We start from the raw sequence: 20808 nt of genomic DNA, 5'->3' as shown, positions 1-20808 counted from the left end.
CATATACTTACTGTGGTAAAATTCAGATGAACACATCTGGGGAAATCCCTGGCTTTATGGTTTATCCCAATATAAGTCGCAAGGACATAAATCTAATACTTTAGGAGCAAACTAGAGTATATGTATATGTATGTGTGGTATGGCTTTTGTTGTTGTTGGTTTTTGTTTGTTTTTTGTTTTTTGTTTGTTTTGTTTTTTGAGATGGAGTCTCTGTCGCCCAGGCTGGAGTGCAGTAGCACAATCTCGGCTTACTGCAACCTCCAACTCCTGGGTTCAAGCAATTCTCCTGCCTCAGCTTCCCGAGTAGCTGGGATTACAGGTGCGTGCCACCACACCCGGCTAATTTTTGTATTTTTAGTAGAGACGGGGTTTCACCATGTTGGCCAGGCTGGTCTAGAACTCCTGACCTCAGGTGATCCTCCTGCTTTGCCTCCCAAAGTGCTGAGATTACAGGTATGAGACACCACGCCCGGCCCATTGTTGTTGGTATTCTTAAAGAAACAGAGCCATGAGTGGTCAGTAGACAAATAGTTTATGCAGTAAATAACTGGTTACAGTTCATTGTTGTCAGCGATACAGCATTTTCCATCACAATGATAGGTGAAACAAATTAAAACCTCATGAAGTAGTCATAGCACATTCATGCTAGTGAGAGCATATTACAAAGCAATGCACGTGCATTATAGGGACAGACAAAACTGGGGAAGGGCTATATTTTCACTCACCTCTGGTTAACTTTGTGTATTTTGTCATTGAGACTTACATTATATTTGGGTCAAACAAAAAACCCAAAGAGATTTTATAAAAGTTTACAACCAATAAACAGTATTGTTTAATCCCACAAATGGATAAAGCAAACTACTATAGCTCAACAATACACAAACCAGGACTAAAAATAGTCAATCTATGTATATAGCTAGCTACCATACAATAGATATTGAATATGCTGTCTTTACAAAGGCATTGGCTATTTTAGACAAGCAGGTTCCAGAAATACACTTGTTTGTTTCCAATGAGAACTAACTATAGTGCCATTTCAGTTGAAGACTACGCACTCCTCAGTGTCAGACCTGAGGATAAACAAACTAGGGGAAGGCAGAGGAGGGTTAGGAGGGAGACCTGAGCGGACTCGACAGCTCAGCATTACTTTCTCTGTGCAGATCCAGACCTGGTTCACAAAGTAGAACAAAGTGTATTGAAATTTTTGGCCCTCAAAAAGGGCATTTGTACAAAGTCCCATACTTACAGCACAGATAGAATGGTAACTGAGTGCCTCTCAAAATGAATTCTTCTATGTTAGAAGAAAACTCAGGGCCAAAGGTTAATGGAAATCAGTGTTTAAATTACTGTATAAAGATAATTTATTCCAAAATAGAAAAAAATGAATTTTAGAGAAGTATTCTCCTGGAAACTAGCAGGGGGTGGGCAGAGAGAGAGAGAGAGAGAGAGAGAGAGGGAGAGAGAATCATGCTATGTGCTTTATTACTTAGAAGAAGAAAAGTTTCGTAGACCATTTCCATAAGGCATCTGTCATTCTCCCTTCCATACCTGGCACCTTAAGAGAGAGTGCAATGGCTCGATATTACCTTTGAAAAGGCTTCTTTTCCTTTGAGTTGTCTTACAGAAAGGGTGCCCTGGATTGACCATGCCACTCCGGGGTCACACTTCTCCTTTAGATCAAAATGAAAACAACAAAATCACAAAAAGAAGAAAAAAAATCAGAAAAGCTACAAAATTGAAGGCCTCAACAGGCACAGACTTGCTATGAGGTCAGAAAATCAGTGAAATAATTAAAATTACAAAGCACCTCTTGCAAAACACACTGTTTCTTGAAAACCACACAAAACGCTTTGTAGTAACCCCTGCTGAGCGCTTAGAGGTAAGTATCCTGAAGGACACATGCTTAGCCCCATGAGGGAAGCTTGATTTTATTATCAAGGCAGCCGAGGGGGTCCCAATGCTTCTTTGTTACTTGCTGTTTTATAATTACAGACAAAATGGAAAGTCAAGAAGTGCCTAGACCTCAATATAAAGAAAATGTTTCTTTAATAACTAAGAACCATGCTGTATTTATGTATTCATATTTGTATAGCTCCATTTATAGATTCTTGCAGATGAGTCACTAACACTGACACTTTTTACACAAAATCCCTTTTTCAAGGACATATTAAATTTAATAGGCTAAAGAGAACTTATGCAATATAATGCTTGAAATTGTACACGTGATAACTGTGCACTGGTAATAAAGAGGCCTTGAAAAATTGTTTTTGTCTATAAATTACTACTGCCCTTTAGAAATAAAAGCTCCCTCACAACCCCTGAGCTACTTCCCTGTGACACACAGTGCCACAAACCTCATGGTGAAAATTCAGTGCCAAACCTAGCTTAAGATGAGTTTTGTACATTTGTTTCTATACAATCAGGAAAAAAAGAGATACAATTTGTATCAACAAAAGGTCATTTCTGGTTATTTGAGGCATTGCTCCTAGCCGCTTTTGGTTCATACCAAAAAGAAGAATGAGAGGAGGATGACAATCATTTTTAGTAAATCAGAAATACATATGCTGCCTTAAAAGAATTTTCTGTATTGGGAGGAGCTTACACGTTTTCTGAGTACTAAATATGAACATGTTCAAGACGAATTATAGGTGACAAGATTAATCTTGTGCTTCCCTGTAAATTGTACAGCTCGTGGATACTGTGGTGCCATTGACGATTTTGGTAGGAAGATGAACTAACTGGCACATAGGCAGTAGCATCATCTGAGATTGTCAAATACCCTGATTTAGACACAGGTCCAATTTAGAAAGTCCAAGAAGTTGAAGGTATGAAATGGTGTTTGTGTGAAATAGCAAGCACTGCAGTGGCAACTGTCACTCTGTGGACCTACCTGATAGAAAATACTTTTACTCTTTTTCAATATGCTGGGGTATACGAAGATCAGAGGATAGGAGATAGAATGTAAAGCTGTGGTTAACTGAAGTGAAACATTGGTTAAGATGCAGTATTGATCAACTTGGACAGAGACAGAAAGCCAGAAAGCAGCATGCAAGCCATTATCAAACCACCAGAAACAACCCTGACTACAGCCTCACATTCAGAGTGTTTCACAGTAAGAAACATTTATAGGCAGTGTCACACCTTCTCATGAAGAAACAAAAGGCCAAGGCCCGGCCTTCTCAACTTTCATGAAAAAACGATCATAGAAGTTAGCAAGTTCCAGCTCAGGAAATAGTGAGCTGGTCATGGTTTGAAATATTGAAATATACAGTGGATTCAAAAAGGGAATTCATTTAGTGCAGCTTAAAAAAAACAATAAACACCTCTTCTAGAGGCATTTAGCTATGAAGTTTTCCACCCTGAGCAAGATACAAGTTGCACAAATGGTGTCGCCCAAACTGAAAGTCCTGCCTTCTAGTAACTCATCTAACAATTATTTAACAGCAAGTGCACTCTCTTTGCGTGGATTTAAAGTGCATAACTGAGCCAGCTATTAGTAAAGATGCAGTATCCCCTTTTGGAAACTTCCTTTTTCCACATAGAAAATCCCCTGGTTTTGTTTCCTAGAGAAATTCTGTTCCACCAATGATTGACCTTATTACCCAAAGGGTGGACAGGAAGAGAAAGTGGATACATGGCTGTGCACTGTCCTCCATTACATTTCATCCAGTGATGTTGAATACTGCATAGGTTGGAAGTCCAAAGAGCATCCAATAGTCCCTCCTTGAGTGGAGCTTTTTTATTCACCATTTAATGCCACATGTGTTTGGCCATCTCTCCTGGGATAAGGGAAGTGGATTGTGGTAGTAAGTCCCCTGGTCCTTGTCAAACTCTTCTGAGCTTGTGTAGCACACACATACTATGCTTGGAACTTGAGCTTAACCATCAGTTCCTCTGCAGAAGACTGCAACCTGATCCCTGATTTGCTAAGGTGAAGAGACTTGGAAGCTAAGAACTGTTAATAAATGTTGGCAGGTAAAATGTGCAAAGGAAACAGAGCTGCTTTGCTCTGGTGCCTAAGAAAGCAATGTTCAAATATTGCCATATAATTTTCACTCTCATAACTACTTGAAACTATGAAATGTGACTTAAAATCATCAAGTCAGATTAGTGACCTATACAGCTATAGACGAAGGACTGTGTAGAGCCTACCCTCTCATTATCACTATATAAAAGGTTATACAGAGATACACACACATCTCAAACCAAATATATATATTCATACATGCAATATAATTGCTAATAATAGATTTAAAATATAGTTCTAGAAGCTTCAATGTGACCCTATAGCTTCGTTAATAAAGATTGAATGATCAGATATCCATGCAATAAAGTATGCATTTACTTTTAAATAGTTTTAAATATTTCTATTAGAAAAAACCTAAAAGGTTAATTCAACATATGATCTGATCCTGATGCTTTTGCTCTCTAAATTGGATATATCATCCATACTTTGTAATATAGAATATGTGACTATGAAAACTCTGGTAGGCTGGGCGCGGTGGCTCACACCTGTAATCCCAGCACTTTAGGAGGCCGAGGCGGGTGGATCACTTGAGGCCAGGAGTTTGAGACCAGCCTGGCCGACATGGTGAAACCCCGTCTCTACTAAAAATACAAAAATTAGCCGGGCATGGTGGTGCACGCCTGTAATCCCAGCTACCTGGGAGGCTGAGGTCATAGAATCGCTTGAACCCTGGAGGCGAAGGTTGCAGTGAGCAGAGATAGTGCCACTCCAGCCTGTGTAACAGAGTAAGACTTTGTCTCAAAAAAAAAAAAAAAAAAGAAAAAAGAAAAAAGAAAGAAAGAAACAAAAAAAAGGAAAACTCTGGTAATGGAATCCTCTGGGGTTTCTTACGTCTAGACCTCTCCCCCTGGGTTTTGTCCTCCATTACCTGCATGGTGCAGTGCAAAGGGGCATAGGACTTAGATTTAGAGGACTTGGGTGTGTGTCTTGACTTAGTCATTTGCTAGCAGTGTGACCCTGGCTAGCCACTTAATTTCACTGAGCTTCACCTTCCTTCTCTATAAAAGAGGATGTTAGTAAGACGTACCTCACAGGGTTGTTATGCGCTTAAATGATATAAACACTCTGTAACTTGTAAAGCGCAACACAAATTATTAGTTACTATAATTATTGTGTTAGTGTATTGTTAGTATTAATATTCATATTTGTATAAAGAAATAAGTACTATGTCATATCAACGTGCAGCCCTAAGCTTAGCAACAATCAAGGCTGCCAGTTGCTGGGCATCTGCTGTGTGGGGATTCTTCTCCATCACCGCAAGGACGATGTTAGAAGGGAAAATATTGCAGAGGTTCTTGTAGGTCTGATACTGGTGCTCTGGGATCATATGCTCCCTGGAATCATTGCACATTCCAACCCAAGGATTCCTCCAAAGCTGCTCCATCTTTTCAGGCACGCTCCGTACCATGACTGGCTCATAACATGGTTGCATGAGGCTGTTACTCAAGGGATAGGAGTGGTAGCCATAGGAGTCAGTTGCACAGGGCAGCGGGTCCCAGCTGGCATGCTGTTCCCGGCACAGGGGAGGTCGTCTTTGCCTCACGGGGTTGCTCTCATAGAGGCGGGAGTCAGAAATGCTATCCATCCGAGTCATCACCAGGGCACGGCCTGGCTGGGGGGTTGCCCCAGGATGGATATTGGGAGGCATGGGGTAGTCTGCAGGACAGCTGGAACGTGTTCCAGTTGCTGGGTGCTGGGCATGCAGAGCTAAGTGGGGGACTGACTGTTTGTGGGGGCCTTGCTTAGAATCCTCTGGGCCATAGCTCTGCACTCGTGTTAAGGCTTCATGGTAACCATGAGGAAAAGGCTGAAGTCGGTTCTGGGATGCTGAGCGATGCAGCTTCAAATTGCCTTCAGGATGGGTATCAGCTACAGCCAAATACACGTTGTTGTAAGAGGAATAGTTGTCATTCCTGGTATGGCTCACACGGCTGTCAGGACAGAGATTAGGATTCCGGGCATACACCCCCCGGTCTACTTCAGCCATGTAATACTCTCGATTATGCATGCTGTTGATGTTCAGTTTGGAGAAGTCACCTAACATTGAATAGTAGCCATGGTCCCCCATGGATTCAAACTTTGGGTATTGCTCAGCATAGCTAATAGGGGTCCCATGGCTGTTGGTAACCAGGATGGGAGGATACTGCATGCTGGCCATATGCTCCAAAGAGGCCTTCTGGTGGGGGAAATGGGAGGATCCTGGCACTGGGCTGCTGGCCGAACGGGTGTTGAGTGCACCCACTGCATGGCTTTTTGGGGGTGGGATTGTGGGAACACTTAGGGCAGTCACAAGCGAGGGGACAGAACTAGCCTCAGGCTTACGGGCAATGGACAGCCATTCCTCAGGCTCCACAGCCACAGACCGGATGCTGGGATCTGATTGGCGCTTGGGGGCCACACGTTTGACCTCTGAGGTTATCTCACCTTTGGCACTAGACATCCCTGTGCCACACTTGGCCAGGGTGCCTTCACTCATAGTTTTCACTGTGGACAGTTTGGCACTGATGCGGAGCTCATCAGCCACCGAACGCTGGGGTTGGTTGGCCCGCTCCGGATGGTAGTATTTGCACTTGTGGCCGTAGGTGCATTTTTTGCCTGAAAAATAATGCCTTGGGGTAAGACTCTCTCTCAGTGATGGAACCCTCCGTGCCAGAAACCGTTGTAACAATCTGGTCACTCAGGTTAGGGTTTTACTGTTTGGGGTAAAGGCAGAAAATTAACTGTCCACAAAGATGAGAGACAGACAACACCAAGGCGGCATCACACACTGTGATGGGAGAGAGAAAGTGGAAAGCTATGGAGAAAATTGCAGCATAAAAGCTAATAGCTGGCTGGATGCAGTGGTTCCTGTCCGTAGTCCTAGCAATTTGGGAGGCTGTGGTGGGTGGATCACTTTAGCCCAGGAGTTCAAGACCAACTTGGGCAACATTGTGAAACCCCGTCTGTAAAGAAAAATATAAACAAAATTAGCTGGGCATGGTGGTGCAGATCTGTAGTCCCAGCTACTCAGGAGGCTGCGGTGGGAGAATTCTTGAGCCTGGAAGGTCAAGGCTGCAGTGAGCCATGATCATGCCACTGCTCTCCAGCCCAGGTGACAGAGCAAGACCCTGTCTCAGAAAAAAAAAAAAAAAAAAAGCTAAAGCTGAGCAGTTGAGCAGTTTTAAGTTTTCGATAATGTACAACTTTGCCTAGGCATAATTTGCATGCTGAAGCAGCATAGAGTAACAGAAAGCAGCACAGTGCAGTGCAAAGAGCACAGGTTTGGAGTCCAGTCAGATCTGAATTTCAATTCCAGCTACGTCCCTTACTAGCTATGTGACCTTGGTAAGTGACTTTATTTTGTGAGCCTCATTTTCCTCTTCTGTAAACAAAGTTCATCATCATGCCTATATTATAGGGTCATTGTAAAGATTAAATGAGATAATGAATATGAAGGTACTCTGTGACTTAAATGTTAATTGAGGACAAAAACCAAAACAACCCACAAAACAAATGATCATCCAAAAAAACAGACATTCAAAGTAGCCTCAGATCAAGCAGCCCTGTCACAATGTCAGGCGCACAAACCTTGTATCAGAGGGACTGGGATAAGAGCATGAAAACACTCTAGAAAAGTATATTTATTAAAAAAAGAAGAAAAAAAAGAAAACTGGAAAGGGGCTGGGTGCGTCATGCCTGTAATCTCAGCACTTTCAGAGGCCGAGGTGGATGGATCACTTGAAGTCAGGAGTTTGAGACCAGCTTGGCCAACATGGTGAAACCCCCATCTCTACTAAAAATATAAAAATTAGCTGGGCTTGGCATCGTGCACCTGTAATCCCAGCTACTGGGGAGGCTGAGGCAGGAGAATCGCTTTAACCTGGGAGGTGGAGGTTGCAGTGAGCCAAGACTGCACCACTGCACTGCAGCCTAGGTGACAGAGCGAGACTGTCTCAAAACAAACAAACAAACAAAAAAACTGGAAAGGACAGATCTAAAGGAAAGGTTAGTATTAATTGACAGCAGTCACCTGCCTGAGACACAGGTTCATCTTGGGGCCAAACTCAGTTTCGTATTGCCCTTTCTGCTTCCACAGGCCATATAGGTTTGTTCATTTCCCTGCTCCCAGCAACATAGTTCAGGACTTAGGCAGCTAGAGCACATGTGCTATTGTCACAAGTGACAACTGATCTTCCCTTCAATTCTAGCTACCTTTTCCTCATTCAGTTTCTAAAATTTTTCTTTAAATACCTAACGGTGTACATGAAGACACAAACTTTAACTCAAAGACAGTGGACAAGCCAAGATTTCCCATTTGAAAGGGAAACCTGGAAGAGAAAAGTATTCACAGAAGAATCCTTATGTTTCTGGTGGTACAGAACTCAGTTTTGTACATAGGTACTCACCGTAAGGACATGGTTGCTTCTTATGCTCAGGAACAATGGGTCTCTTTCTTAAGAAATTTTCAAGGCTTGGACCATGGCGTCCTAATGGATCATCTGGAGGCATAAATCTGAAAGCAAGTAAGCAAGAGGTGACTGTCTTCCTTTCTGTCCCCTACTCCTTACTAGGAGTTCAGATTTTCATTACCTCTTGCCTGTACCGTTATCACAGCCTTCTAATTGCCCTTCGTACCTCAAGTCTATCCTCTGCTAATCTAGCAGTTCTTCCCTTTGTTGCCACTTTATCACATAGAAAGGATGATTTTCCCTGTTCATCATTCTTCCATGAACTACATGTTCGAGCCATACTGGCATGTCTGCTGGTTCCACCAACATGCTACCCACTTTCACACCTTCATAACTTTATTCATGATGTCCCCCTCACCTCTCATGCCTAGCAGCCCCCTTTCCTCCATCTGTAAACTTGATCTGAAATGTCATCTCCTCTGGGATGCCTTTTTCTATTACTTCACATAGACAAAGCAATTTTAAAAAAACAACTTTTAACTGTAGCTCTTATAACAAAACACTGTGGTTGTCTCTTTCACTCCTCTACTACACTTTGAGTCCCGTAAGGGTGAGTCCTCTTCCTTATTCATCCTTTTATGTCTGTGGCAACTAGCAAAATGTATGATACACAGTAAGTGTTTGGTAAATGTTTATTAAAGTAAAATCTATTCCTACTGATAACTTGAATATAGGCCTACTGGAAAGAAACGCACTTGTCGTTCACAAAAGAATACATCAGCAACCGCTCCTCTATAAACTTCTTCCATTCTGGCTTTTCAACTTGAAGGTCTCGGTAGTTATCATTGGACACAATGATGCCATCAGAATCAAAAGCCAGTTTGACTATGAACCGGTCATCATAGCAGACAACCCTCCTGCCTTGGACTCTTCGGGATGGTGTGAAGACGAGAATCTTTTCCTTCTCCAGTTTTCGTAGAATATCTTGATCTGTCAAAATATGATTATATGCCACAGAGCAGAAATCATCTTTGGAAATTAACAGTATTACCCCAATATTAAAAATGTAAAAGTTGGTACTGGATGAAGATATTATTTACCCTTAGAGGGAAAGTAGGCCCTGTTCCTGGCTATGATATCAATCTGGATTATGACCTTAGGCAAGTCATCTTCCCCTTTGGACTTCAGTCTTCTTTTTGATAAAATGAAGGAACTGGATTCAATGACATCTAAGTTTTAAAAACTACATGGAGAGTGAGAGTGACACTGATATCTTAGCATTCTTGATGCTTGTTTTGCCCTTTGGCCAAAGCACCAGCTTTTTGGTTGTTGATTTCTAACAGGGAAGTACAGAGGATGTGTCTGCCAGGAGGAAACTAAAGCATCTCTCCTAGGGACTTACATTTTTGGCTTCTGCCTGAGTGAAGGCCAAAACTAGGGTGAAACATCAAGATATAGCAACTGAGTGCTGATCCCCTTTCCTTTTGGTCTACTAGTTGCTGAGGCAAGAAAGCTTGCTGGCTGGGCTCGAGCAGGGCTAGGATCTATTCTCAGATGGAGGCTCAAGAGCCTGTTCAGCAGATGGCAAATAGCTTCACACACAACTCAGACAGTCATTCATGGGACTTTCTCATTAGGCACATCAGGCAACAGCTGATGCTCAGAAGACTGTTGTAAATGAATGTAGAGACCCCTCTGCCATTAGGATTGCATGATGACTTTTGAAAACCTTAGGCATTTTTGCTTTCCTGGACCTCTTCCTCCATAAGAAATGTTAAATATTGGCTGGCCATGGTGGCTCATGCCTGTAATCCTAGCACTCTGGGAGGTTGAGGTGGGCAGATAGCTTGAGCCCAGGAGTTCAAGACCAGCTTGGGCAACATGGCAAAACTCAATCTCTACTAAAAATACAAAAATTAGCCAGGCATGGTGGTACACACCTGTAGTCCCAGCTACTCAGGAGGCTGAGGTGGGAGAAAAACCTGAGCCCAGGGAGGTGGAGGCTGCAGTGAGCCATGATCACACCATGGCATTCTAGCCTAGGTGACAGAGTGAGACCCTGTCTCAAACAAATATAAATATTAAAAATTTCATTTTCAATTGCTTTGGTATAAAGCCAAGGATAACCCAGCTAGATACATCATTTTACATGCATTGCTATTATATTCAATTTTTTCTTCTAATGTGAGAAGAAAATAAAATTAAGACATTTCCATGGGACCTTAACAATATCATTCGCCCTAGGTGCCAGACCTACTGTGTCTCATGGATAAGTTGGCTCTGACTGCTGTGGGACTTTTCTCTCTCTCTCTTTTATTCCCTAATTTGCAAACCCCACAATCACTTCTTTGGTACAGAATGAGATCCATTGTCCACCATGGTGTTTTTACTCTCTTGAAAACTTAGTCATGCTCATAACCAGATTCATCTCCCTTTAGTCTGAAGTCTATGGTCAAATAGAAAAGCACTCCTTTTTTAAAAAAACTATGTGCTTTATCTTTTGCTGAATTGAAGTTTTCTTTATTTAACTGTCAGATGCTACAAAATAATGGTGGCTTTCTTTGAATCTTTTTTCAAATATACACTTAATACAAATACTTTAAATATACTTAACAACTTTGAAAAATAAATATCTAAATTGGGACCATCCCCAAACTATCTTTCCAGATTTGCCTCTAGATGAGAAGAAATACCTTATTTGACATAGTACCTGTAATTGGTGCATCAGGGCGGGATTGCTCCTTTCTCCATGCAGGCACAAATACAGTAATATCTTTATGGCCTTTATCTAGAAACCAATCCACCGCAAGTTGTATTCCTCTGCAGGAGAATTCTTCTTTATTCCCATGGCTTTAGGAAGATACAGAATAAGAGGAGAGAAGATTGATAATAGATAGCAAAGAAATACCTAAAGCAGGATTTTTCTTAGTGTCAAGGTATTAATAATAGACATTTACATTCTTTTCTTTCTTTCTCTCTTTCTTTCTTCCTTTCGCTTCTTTTCTTTTCTTTCTTTCTTTTTTTTTTTTTTGTCTCACTTTGTCACCTAGGCTGGAGTGCAGTGGCACGATCTCAGCTCACTGCAACCTCCGCCTCCCAGGTTCAAGTGGTTCTCCTGCTTCCACCTCCTGAGTAGCTGGAACTACAGGTGCGTACCACCATGCCCAGCTAATTTTTGTATTTTTAGTAGAGACAGGGTTTTGCCATTTTGGCCAGGCTTGTCTCGAACTCCTGACCTCAGGTGATCCGCATGCCTTGGCCTCCCAAAGTGCTAGAATTACAGGCATGAGCCACTGTGGCCAGCTATGACATTTACTTTCTTGATAATGCCAAGTAACATGCTTTTTAAAGAGCAAATCAAGTTATTTTTATTTAATTGTTACAAATTTGCCATTAGTATTACAAACTTCATTCAAGGCCACAGATGGTTAGTAACAACTCCCAATTTATTGCAGCCCTGATGGCTATCTCCTATCACTAGTTCCATTTTCTCTCTTCTCTTTCTGTTTCTCCTACCACTTTCTTTTCAAAGATTGCGATATTCACAAAAAATGAAAAAAGTAAAGGTATTACTAGAGGTTTAAAGTTTATATAGAGTATTAATTCGGGATAAGTCCTAAGCACATATATATTAAGCTTCAAAAATAACATCAACAGCAAAAAAGATATGCACATAAATGCTCACTGAAAATTCTTATTACATATATCCATTTAATATAATGCACCAACAAAAATCATATTCATGAAAATTTTAAGATGTAGGAAATGCTCATAATTCTGAAAGAGAAAAGAAAAAATACAGACTATATATAATGTAACACCAATTTTGTAGAAGAAAACCTATGTATAAGCTTAGAAAAAATATGAGAAATAAGTACATCAAAATATTAATAAATGTTGTTGTTCTGTGTGAGAGGATTATAAGTGATCTATTTTCTTCCTCTAATTCCAAAATATCCTTAAAAAATCAACTATTTCTGGCCGGGTGCAGCGGCTCAGGCCTATAATCCCAGCAGGTTGGGAGGCCAAGGTGGGAGAATTTGCGACCAGCCTCGGCAACATAGCGAGACCCCATCTTTATTAAAAAGAAAAAAAAAATTCAAGTATTCTTTCTATAATCAGAACATGATATAAAGGAGAAGAAACTGTCAGAATTACTTATATGAATAAACATTGTGAAAACTTAAAAAGCCAAACAGAATTCATTTAACTAGAATTTGGAAGAGGGAAAATTTGCAGATAAATTGGGAAAAGGTGCACTAGATTTGTGCCTTGTTTGGCTGTGAAAATTATGATCTCTTAGCGTGGTATCTAGTGCTCTGACATATACATAAACCACACTAAATTATAGTTAATTAAACAGCTTGGATGGGAACAAATGGGCATACGTGTACCAATTCTACTACAATCAAGTGGCTATTGTCTGTTAAGACTGATCAGAAGGAAATAATTGTTTTGTTAGAAGGCTAATTAAGACAATGTGATGGGGCTTCTCGCTTTTGATTCCTCACCTTCTCACTGGCACTAGCTCACTCAGCTACAACAAAAATGACCTCCAACATATTGTTCGCTTTCGATGAATTCATATATAATATCAGGGGCTTCATCAATTCTTGTACTGCAAGACTTCCCACTGTCTTATCACTCTTGAGGCAAATTGCAAAAATTTATTAAATGCTTTTATTAACATTTCGAAGCATATGCTAATCATGTTTAAAGCTCTCCAGTGAGTACCATAAAGCAATTATACTACTCAACTGAAAGTTGAAAGCACTTAAGAAACAAAAGGAAAATATATTTAGTTGTCAATATACTCCAACGTAGCCTTAGAGATAACTACCACTAACTCCTAAAAAGTTGAACAATGGGGAAATTATGCAAGAATTATGCTTAAATGGTTAATATTGGATGAACTGTGGAAGAGAAGTTGTTCAGCTGTGAATTTTCCCACTGCTACAGTGCTGGTAAGTATACAGAATAACAGAACTTGGGAAAATTATCAGAATTGCCATTAGAGGGGATTTGAAGGAAGGGGATGGAATTTCCTCGGCTCTGCAGTACTATGATCTTCTCCCAAACGGTCTAAGTCCAGAAATAAATATGAGAGTAAAATTTGCTGTTAGATACTGCAACTTTATATTTTATTTATTTATTTATTTATTTTTTGAGACAGAGTCTTCCTTTGTCACCCAGGCTGGAGTGCAGTGGCACCATCTCGGCTCACTGCAACCTCTGCCTCCCGGGTTCAAGAGATTCTCTTACCTCAGCCTCCCAAGTAGCTGGGATTACAAACACAAGCCAACACACCCAGTTAATTTTTGTATTTTTAGTAGAGACGGGGTTTCACCGAGTTGCCAAAGCTGATCGTGAACTCCTGACCTTGTGATCCGCCCACCTCAGCCTCCCAAAGTGCTGGGATTACACGCGTGAGCCACTACGCCCAGCCAATTTTATATTTTATACTGCCAAATTCTGTGTTTAAAAATTTTTTTTCAGCCTTGGCAACATAGTGAGACCCTGCCTCTACAAAAAATTAGCTGAGTATAGTGGTGCACTCCTGTAGTCCTAGCTACTCGGGAGGCTGTGGCAGGAAGATCACTTGAGCCCAGGAATTTGAGGTTACAGTGAGCTATGATCATGCCCCTGCACTCCAGCCTGGGTGACAGAACAAGGCCCTGTCTCTCTCTCTCTCTCTCTCTCTCTCTCTCTATATATATATATATATATATATATAAAATCATTTAAAAATGTAATATAGTTATAGTATAAAACGTGGAAAATACATAAAATATAAAGAAAAAAACCCCAAAATCCGTTTTACTACAATACAGAGACAAACACTTAATATTTTGATATATTTATATTCTGATATCAATTTCCTAACATACTGAGAATTATGTTAAGAAAAAATGTAACATACCTATAGCATCCTATTAAAATATATTAAAAGTACGCCACTGAAGCATTTCATCAGGCACACCAAATGCCCAATAAGAATCAGATGGCACTTTCAACATTTATCAAGGTGGCAATGAATACCTACACAACCAGCCAAGTATGCAAAGTTTATTGCCCCCCAAACATTTAAGGAATGAATAAATATTTTTTGTAAAAAGAGGAAAATAAAGTAATGCTTTTCAAGTGGCTTGTTTTTGCTTAAACCCATACAATGTCCTTTTGCAATCTATAAACGCTGAAAACCCTAGGACCTGCAAGTCACAGAGTATCTTGGTGACACTACAGTTCACTTTGTCTTGTAAACTGGCTTAGGAACCTCTCATGATCCAGGTTCCCAAGCCAAATTCAGCTTAGCAGATAGGTCATTAGCCCCTCCCTCTGCAGTTGTTTTCTCTGGGCTTCAAATGTTTGGGCTTCTCCTAGACTTAACAAAGAATATGGTTGTATTTACATTTCAAAGCCTTCATTCCTCTGAAATGGATTTCTCTTCCCAAAAGAGACAGCTCTCAGAATGAATGTACCCTTTAGGATCTTAGCATATATCAATCAGTATGTGGACCACAGGTGCACTACTACTGCAAATGTTAACCAAATGCTGCTAATGGCAAACAAAGCATCATAATTTGTTTTTTTTTTTTTTTTTTAGACGGAGTCTCACTCTGTCGCCCAGGCTGGAGTGTAGTGGCACAATCTCAGCTCACTGCAACCTCTGCCTTCTGGGTTCAAGCGATTCTCCTGTACAGGCACACCACCACCATACCTGGCTAATTTTTTATTTTTAGTAGAGATGAGGTTTCGCCTTGTTGGCCAGGCTGGTCTCGAACTCCTGACCTCAAGTGATCCTGCTGCCTCAGCCTCCCAAAGTTCTGGGATTACAGGTGTGAGCCATCAGGCCTGGCCCATAATTTTATTTTATTTTTGGAGACAGTGTCTCGCTCTGTCACCCAGGGTGGAGTGCAGTGGCGTGATCATGGCTTACTGCAGCCTCAACCTCTCTGGGCTCAAGTAATTCTCCACTTCAGCCTCCCAAGCAGCTGGGACTACGGGCACGCACCGCCACGCCGGGTTATTTTTTGGTATTTGTAGTAGAGATGGGGTTTTGTCATGCTGCTCAGGCTGGTGTTGAACTCCTGGGCTCAAGCAGTCTGCCTGCCTTGGCCTCTCAAAGTGCTAGGATTACAAACGTGAGCCACTGTGCCTGGCCAGCATCATAATTTTAATGCAGGGTCATTCAACAGGCTGAGAAACAACAGACATTAACATGTAGTTTGTCTAAGAAATACCAATCTCACCATAAACTTACAGCTAACTAAGGAGGAAAACAAACCTAATTTAGATTAATAGTAATAACAAATCCATAAGTAGACTATAGCACTGAACCTTGAGCATGTGAAATGTGATTGCAGAATAAATGGGACTCATCAGTAATTTACTACTCAGACAAAAGAAAAAGATGCTAACAAGGACTCAACTGGCAATTTTAAAGAAATTACATGGTCTACTCTGCACTATTTTAATATGCTCCTAACAGTAAGGTTGCATGCTATTTTTTTGGCTCTATTTAAATCATGTGAAATGCCTTTAATTTAGCAAAGTAACTCATACAGGAGATAAAAGTTCATTTTCCTGTCAGTATAATAGTTTGCTACTGATATAGACCAGATATGTTGAAACTAATTATCCAAGTAATTAATCTCTGCATTATTCCTTAAAAAGCAAAAGAACCAGAGTGTCCTTCATGATCAGCAACCCTTGAATAGAAGTCTAGAGAAAAGGAAGATATTACATTACCATGAAGCCAAAGTCCCCACGAATGCCTTAGGTTCTTCTCATCCTCAACTCCGAAACACAAAACCAGACCAGACCAAAAACAAAACAAAACAAAACAAAAAAACAGGTAGGCCTTGGGAATCAGGCCCAGTCTAGGGTGTTCCAGGTGGTCTGGTTTGGTGACAGATTGAGTTGGGCACATCCCAAACTCCTTCCCCTCAAGAATCACCCTTTCTTATGCCTGATAGGAGGAGAGCAGAGACACCTTTGGCCTTTTGAATACAGACATTATCCTTTGCTTTTCACTGGCCCACTGCATCATTCTGATTGCTGTAGTATTGTGTGCAGGTCATTTAACTTTCTTGTTACCGTGCTTTTGGTTTCCCCTCATTAAAACAAAGGAGCTGTCTAGCCTGCTTTACATACCTTATAATGATGATGATGTCATTATTTTAAAAAATTGAAAAAGGAAATCTGTAAATGCATTCTCTGCTACTAGCAAATACGCCATACACACACACACACACACACACACACACACACACACACACATACATACACACACTTTTTTTTTTAATAGGGTCTCACTCTGTCACTCAGGCTGGAGTGCAGTGGCGAGATCACTGCTCACTGTAGCCTTGAATCCCGGACTCAAGAGAACTTCCCACCCCAGCTTCTTGAGTAGCTGTGACTACAGGCATGTGCCACTATACCTGGATAATTTTTGTATTTTCAGTAGAGACAGGGTTTTGCCATGTTGCCCAACCTGGTCTTGAACTCCTGGGCTCAAGCGATCCTCCCACCTTGGCTTCCCAATGTACTAGGATTATAGGTGTGAGTCACCATACCTGGCCCAAATATTCTTAATAACACTAATAGCCACATAATACTGTGTGGTATTGTGAAAAGAGAACTGGAGTCAGATTAGTGTTTTAATTTAAGCTTTGTAAGCTTGGGTAACCTTGGGTAGTTACTCAAACTCTCTGAACCTGAATCTCTTCACCTGCAAAGATGAACCAAATTAGTTTATTCTTATAGGCTCTCCAGTGGGGATTAATTCACATATGTAAAAAATCTGGCACAGAATCAGTATTCGTAAATGTTTGTTTGTTTCATTGCATTCATTTGAAGTCAGAGGACTTAAGTTCGAGTTCTCACTTTAGTACTTACTAGCTATGTAAACTCAGGGAAGTCAATTACCTTTGCTGAGCCTTATTTTTTCATCTGTAAGATAAAGTTGCTGTGAGCATTAAACAGGACTATATACTAAAGTGTACTTTCAGATAGTCTGCTAAGCATTTCCTGTATACAGCAATGGTATCGTTCATGACTTTCTCCCATCCCCACTCTCTCATGTCTCTGTGGGAGCACCCAATACTGTGGGAAAACAAGGCAAGATCCCTGCTTTCAAAGACAATGGGATAATCTAATGTAAAACTTGCTAGACTAAGGCTTTTTCACTTTGTTCTGATTGCCTACGGTCTAAGGATTCTAGTGAGTCCATCAAGCAATGAGAGACAGTAGGAAAAAGGCTCCTGATTACTGCGGTTTTTTAAACCAAGACTGGATGACAATTCATTTGAGAAATAGAAGAAGGGATTCCTATGGCTTAAAAAAATGATATGAGAGAGTATGGAATAAATTTGAAGGCACTATAGGTACTGTTAGTCTCCCACTGCTGCTGTAACAAATTACCACATATTTAGTGACTGAAAATAGCACCAATTTATTCTCTTACAAGTTCAAGAGGTCAGAAATCTAAAATCAAGGTGTTGGCAAAGCTGTGTTCTTTCTGCAAGCTTAAAGAGAGAATCTGTTTCCTTGCCTTTTTCAGCTTTCTAGAGGCCACCCACATTCTTTTTTCTTTTTTTTTCCTGAAACAGTCCAATGGGTCAAAAAGGTCACCCACATTCTTTGGCTTATAGTCCCTTTCTTATGTCACTCCAGCTTCTTGTTTCTGCCATTGCATCTCCTTCTACTCATTCTGATCTTGCTGCCTCCCTCTAATAAAGACACTTGTGATTACATTAGGCCCACTTTGATAAACAAGGGTAATCTCTCCCATCTCAAGAACGTTAATCACATTTGCAAAGTCATTTTACCATATGAGATAATGTATTCAGAGATTCCAGGGATTAAAATGTGGACATCTCTAGGGGGGCTATCATTCAGCCTACCACAGATATTGTAGTTCAGAGATCATCATTGGAATCAGAAAAATTAGGAAGTTCTTTGTGGAGATGGTGCATTTTGAAGGCTATGAAGATACAAAGGAGGCACTTCTAAGTTGGGAAAAGGCATGAACACAGGTGGTGGGGATAGAAATCAGCATAATTTTCATGGAGACCATTAAAAAGATAGATGTAAATGCAGTAAGCATGAGAGATACAATCAAATGGGAGGAGGGAAAGGCTAGATCACAAAGAGCCTTAAAGCCAGGAAAAAGGATCAAAATTTGGTATAATAACAGTTGAGAGTTACTGAAAGTTCCTAAGCAAACCGCAAAGGGACTTTATAAAAGCAGCATTTTCAGGATGATTAGTCTAGTAAAGTAGGGGTAGGACAGCAGACCACAAAAGGAACAAAGCTGAATGGCTATGTCTCCTCTGAAGCATCATCACTGATGTTGAAGCTGCCTTTAGAACACCTGGAAACAAATTGGCAGCAACTTCAGTGGAGGAAGAAAAGGCAAGAGCAGGATCATTTTAGTCTCTGGCCACCTTCAGAAACACACGCCACAGTCAATAGCCATGTGCCTCTTGTAATGATTTGCAAAGGAAGAAAATTTCTATGAGCTCAGGGCAGGTTTTTAAAATGAGAGAAAAAACATACCAGGCTTACCTCATTGCCACATTGCTTCCATCAATGACAACTGGCCTCAAATTGTCACTGTTGTCTATTTCATCTTCAAGAGACAATTCAGGGCTTGCAATCTCTCTGGAGCTAGGCCCACGAGGCACTAACAGGCTCAAGTTGATCTGCCCTTCTGAATCACCTTTGTTCCCAAGTCTGACAAGCTCTGCCAATACATCATTAATAAGTGATTCTGGGCCCAGCTTGTTTAGCACTGATTGAATCTGTTCCTCTGCATAGCCCAGCTTTAGCGCAAACTCCATCTTAGCTTGGTATTCCTTCTCCAAGTCAAGTTTACCATCCTGTAAAATGCTGCTCTGGGAGAAACTTGGACGATCTAGGCAGGGAGATCGACAGAGCTGGCGGTGTGGCTTGGAGGGCATCTCCTTTTTCTTCAACTGACCATCCCTAGGTTGGCAGCTCTTGCTGTTGTCACTACTCTTAAGGCTTATCTGTTCAGGGTCACTCTCAGAGCTCATCCACTCTTCAGAATCAGCATTGCCCTGCTCTGTGCTGTCCTGCTTAGGCTGCTGCTTCTCTTCCTTGGAGGCACTCTTCTCCATTTTTGGTGTCTCTACCTCAGCTGTGGCCGTCATCCCGTTTAGTGGGTCGTCTGAGGTCTAATCAGTTCTTTTTCTTTTTAGCCTGCTTGGAATCCACATGCAGTGGCATTCTTTTGTGGTAAAATGTCGTGGTAGCGATGGTGCAAGAGTTTGCCTGTTTGGTTTGGTATGTTCAGATGTTACCACTCCCTACAAATAAACACACATACCACATCATATTTAGTAAATTTTAGGAAAAGCATTTTAGGATACAGAGGTTTCTTCTTAAGAAACTACAGGGTTTTTTTTTTTTTTTTTTGCATTTGATTTTTCTGCTTACAATGATTAGACTAAACTTAAAGAGTCCCTAATTCTGTAATAATTCTAGACATAAATATTTCAGTGGTGGTAATAATGCTGTAATTCCTGCCCCCCGTCCCGCCCCCCCATGACATGCACACAAAATAACAGCTAAAGTTATTTGCTTACCACAACAATTTGGAGAAAGAGAAACATCACATTTCAACAAGGAGCAAGAATATATATATATATATATATACACACATACATATATTTCCATGGAAAGACTCTCCCTTTCTGCCAGGAAGTGTTTCCAGATCCCACACCATATCCTTCTCGCTAAGGCTAAAATTCACTCCTGAAAAGCACATGTGGGCTGGGCGCAGTGGCTCACGCCTGTAATCCTAGCACTTTGGGAGGCTGAGGTGGGCGGATCACGAGGTCAGGAGATCGAGACCATCCTGGCTAATATGGTGAAACCCTGTCTCTACTGAAAATACAAAAAATTAGCCAGGCGTGGTGGCGGGCACCTGTAGTCTCAGTTACTCGGGAGGCTGAGGCAGGAGAATGGTGTGAACCCAGGAGGCGGAGCTTGCAGTGAGCTGAGATCACGCCACTGCACTCCAGACTGGGTGACAGAGACAGAGTGAGACTCCGTCTCAAAAAAAAAAAAAAAAAAAAGCACATGCTCTCTAGCGTTACTGTTTACAAAATATCAGGAACCCATCTACTAGGGAGACTAGAAAACCATTAAAATTGCTTCAGACAACTAAAACAGGCTGTAAGGGTAACAGAGAGGTGTGTTTCAGATAAGAAAGGGTGTGTGTGCATTTTCCTGTCTGAAGCCTCTTTTTAAATTATAATTGATAAACAAAAGGAGAAAAGGATAAAACCAACTCAACTTGCAAGAGAAACCAGAACTTAATAAAAAGAATATTAATTACAGAAGAGAATTAGGGACAATGTTATT

At 40.9% G+C, this 20808-nt stretch overlaps 1 protein-coding gene across 1 annotated transcript; it reads right to left on the bottom strand.

Moving 5' to 3' along the window:
• Window positions 1–513: 513 nt before the first annotated feature.
• On the bottom strand, window positions 514–19659 carry ZC3H12B (zinc finger CCCH-type containing 12B). Its single transcript, XM_011966278.1, has 5 exons — window positions 18985–19659; window positions 11126–11265; window positions 9171–9405; window positions 8413–8519; window positions 514–6622 (listed from the first exon to the last, which is right to left on the bottom strand). The coding sequence occupies exons 1-5, from the start codon at window positions 19590–19592 to the stop codon at window positions 5202–5204; spliced, it is 2511 nt and encodes an 836-aa protein (XP_011821668.1). The 5' UTR covers window positions 19593–19659; the 3' UTR covers window positions 514–5201.
• Window positions 19660–20808: the final 1149 nt, after the last annotated feature.

This window comes from Mandrillus leucophaeus, unplaced genomic scaffold (genome assembly GCF_000951045.1).
Source record: "Mandrillus leucophaeus isolate KB7577 unplaced genomic scaffold, Mleu.le_1.0 Scaffold753, whole genome shotgun sequence".
NCBI classification, from domain to species: domain Eukaryota; kingdom Metazoa; phylum Chordata; class Mammalia; order Primates; family Cercopithecidae; genus Mandrillus; species Mandrillus leucophaeus.
Note: the sequence above shows the minus strand (reverse complement) of the source record. Positions and strands in the feature narration are given on the sequence as shown.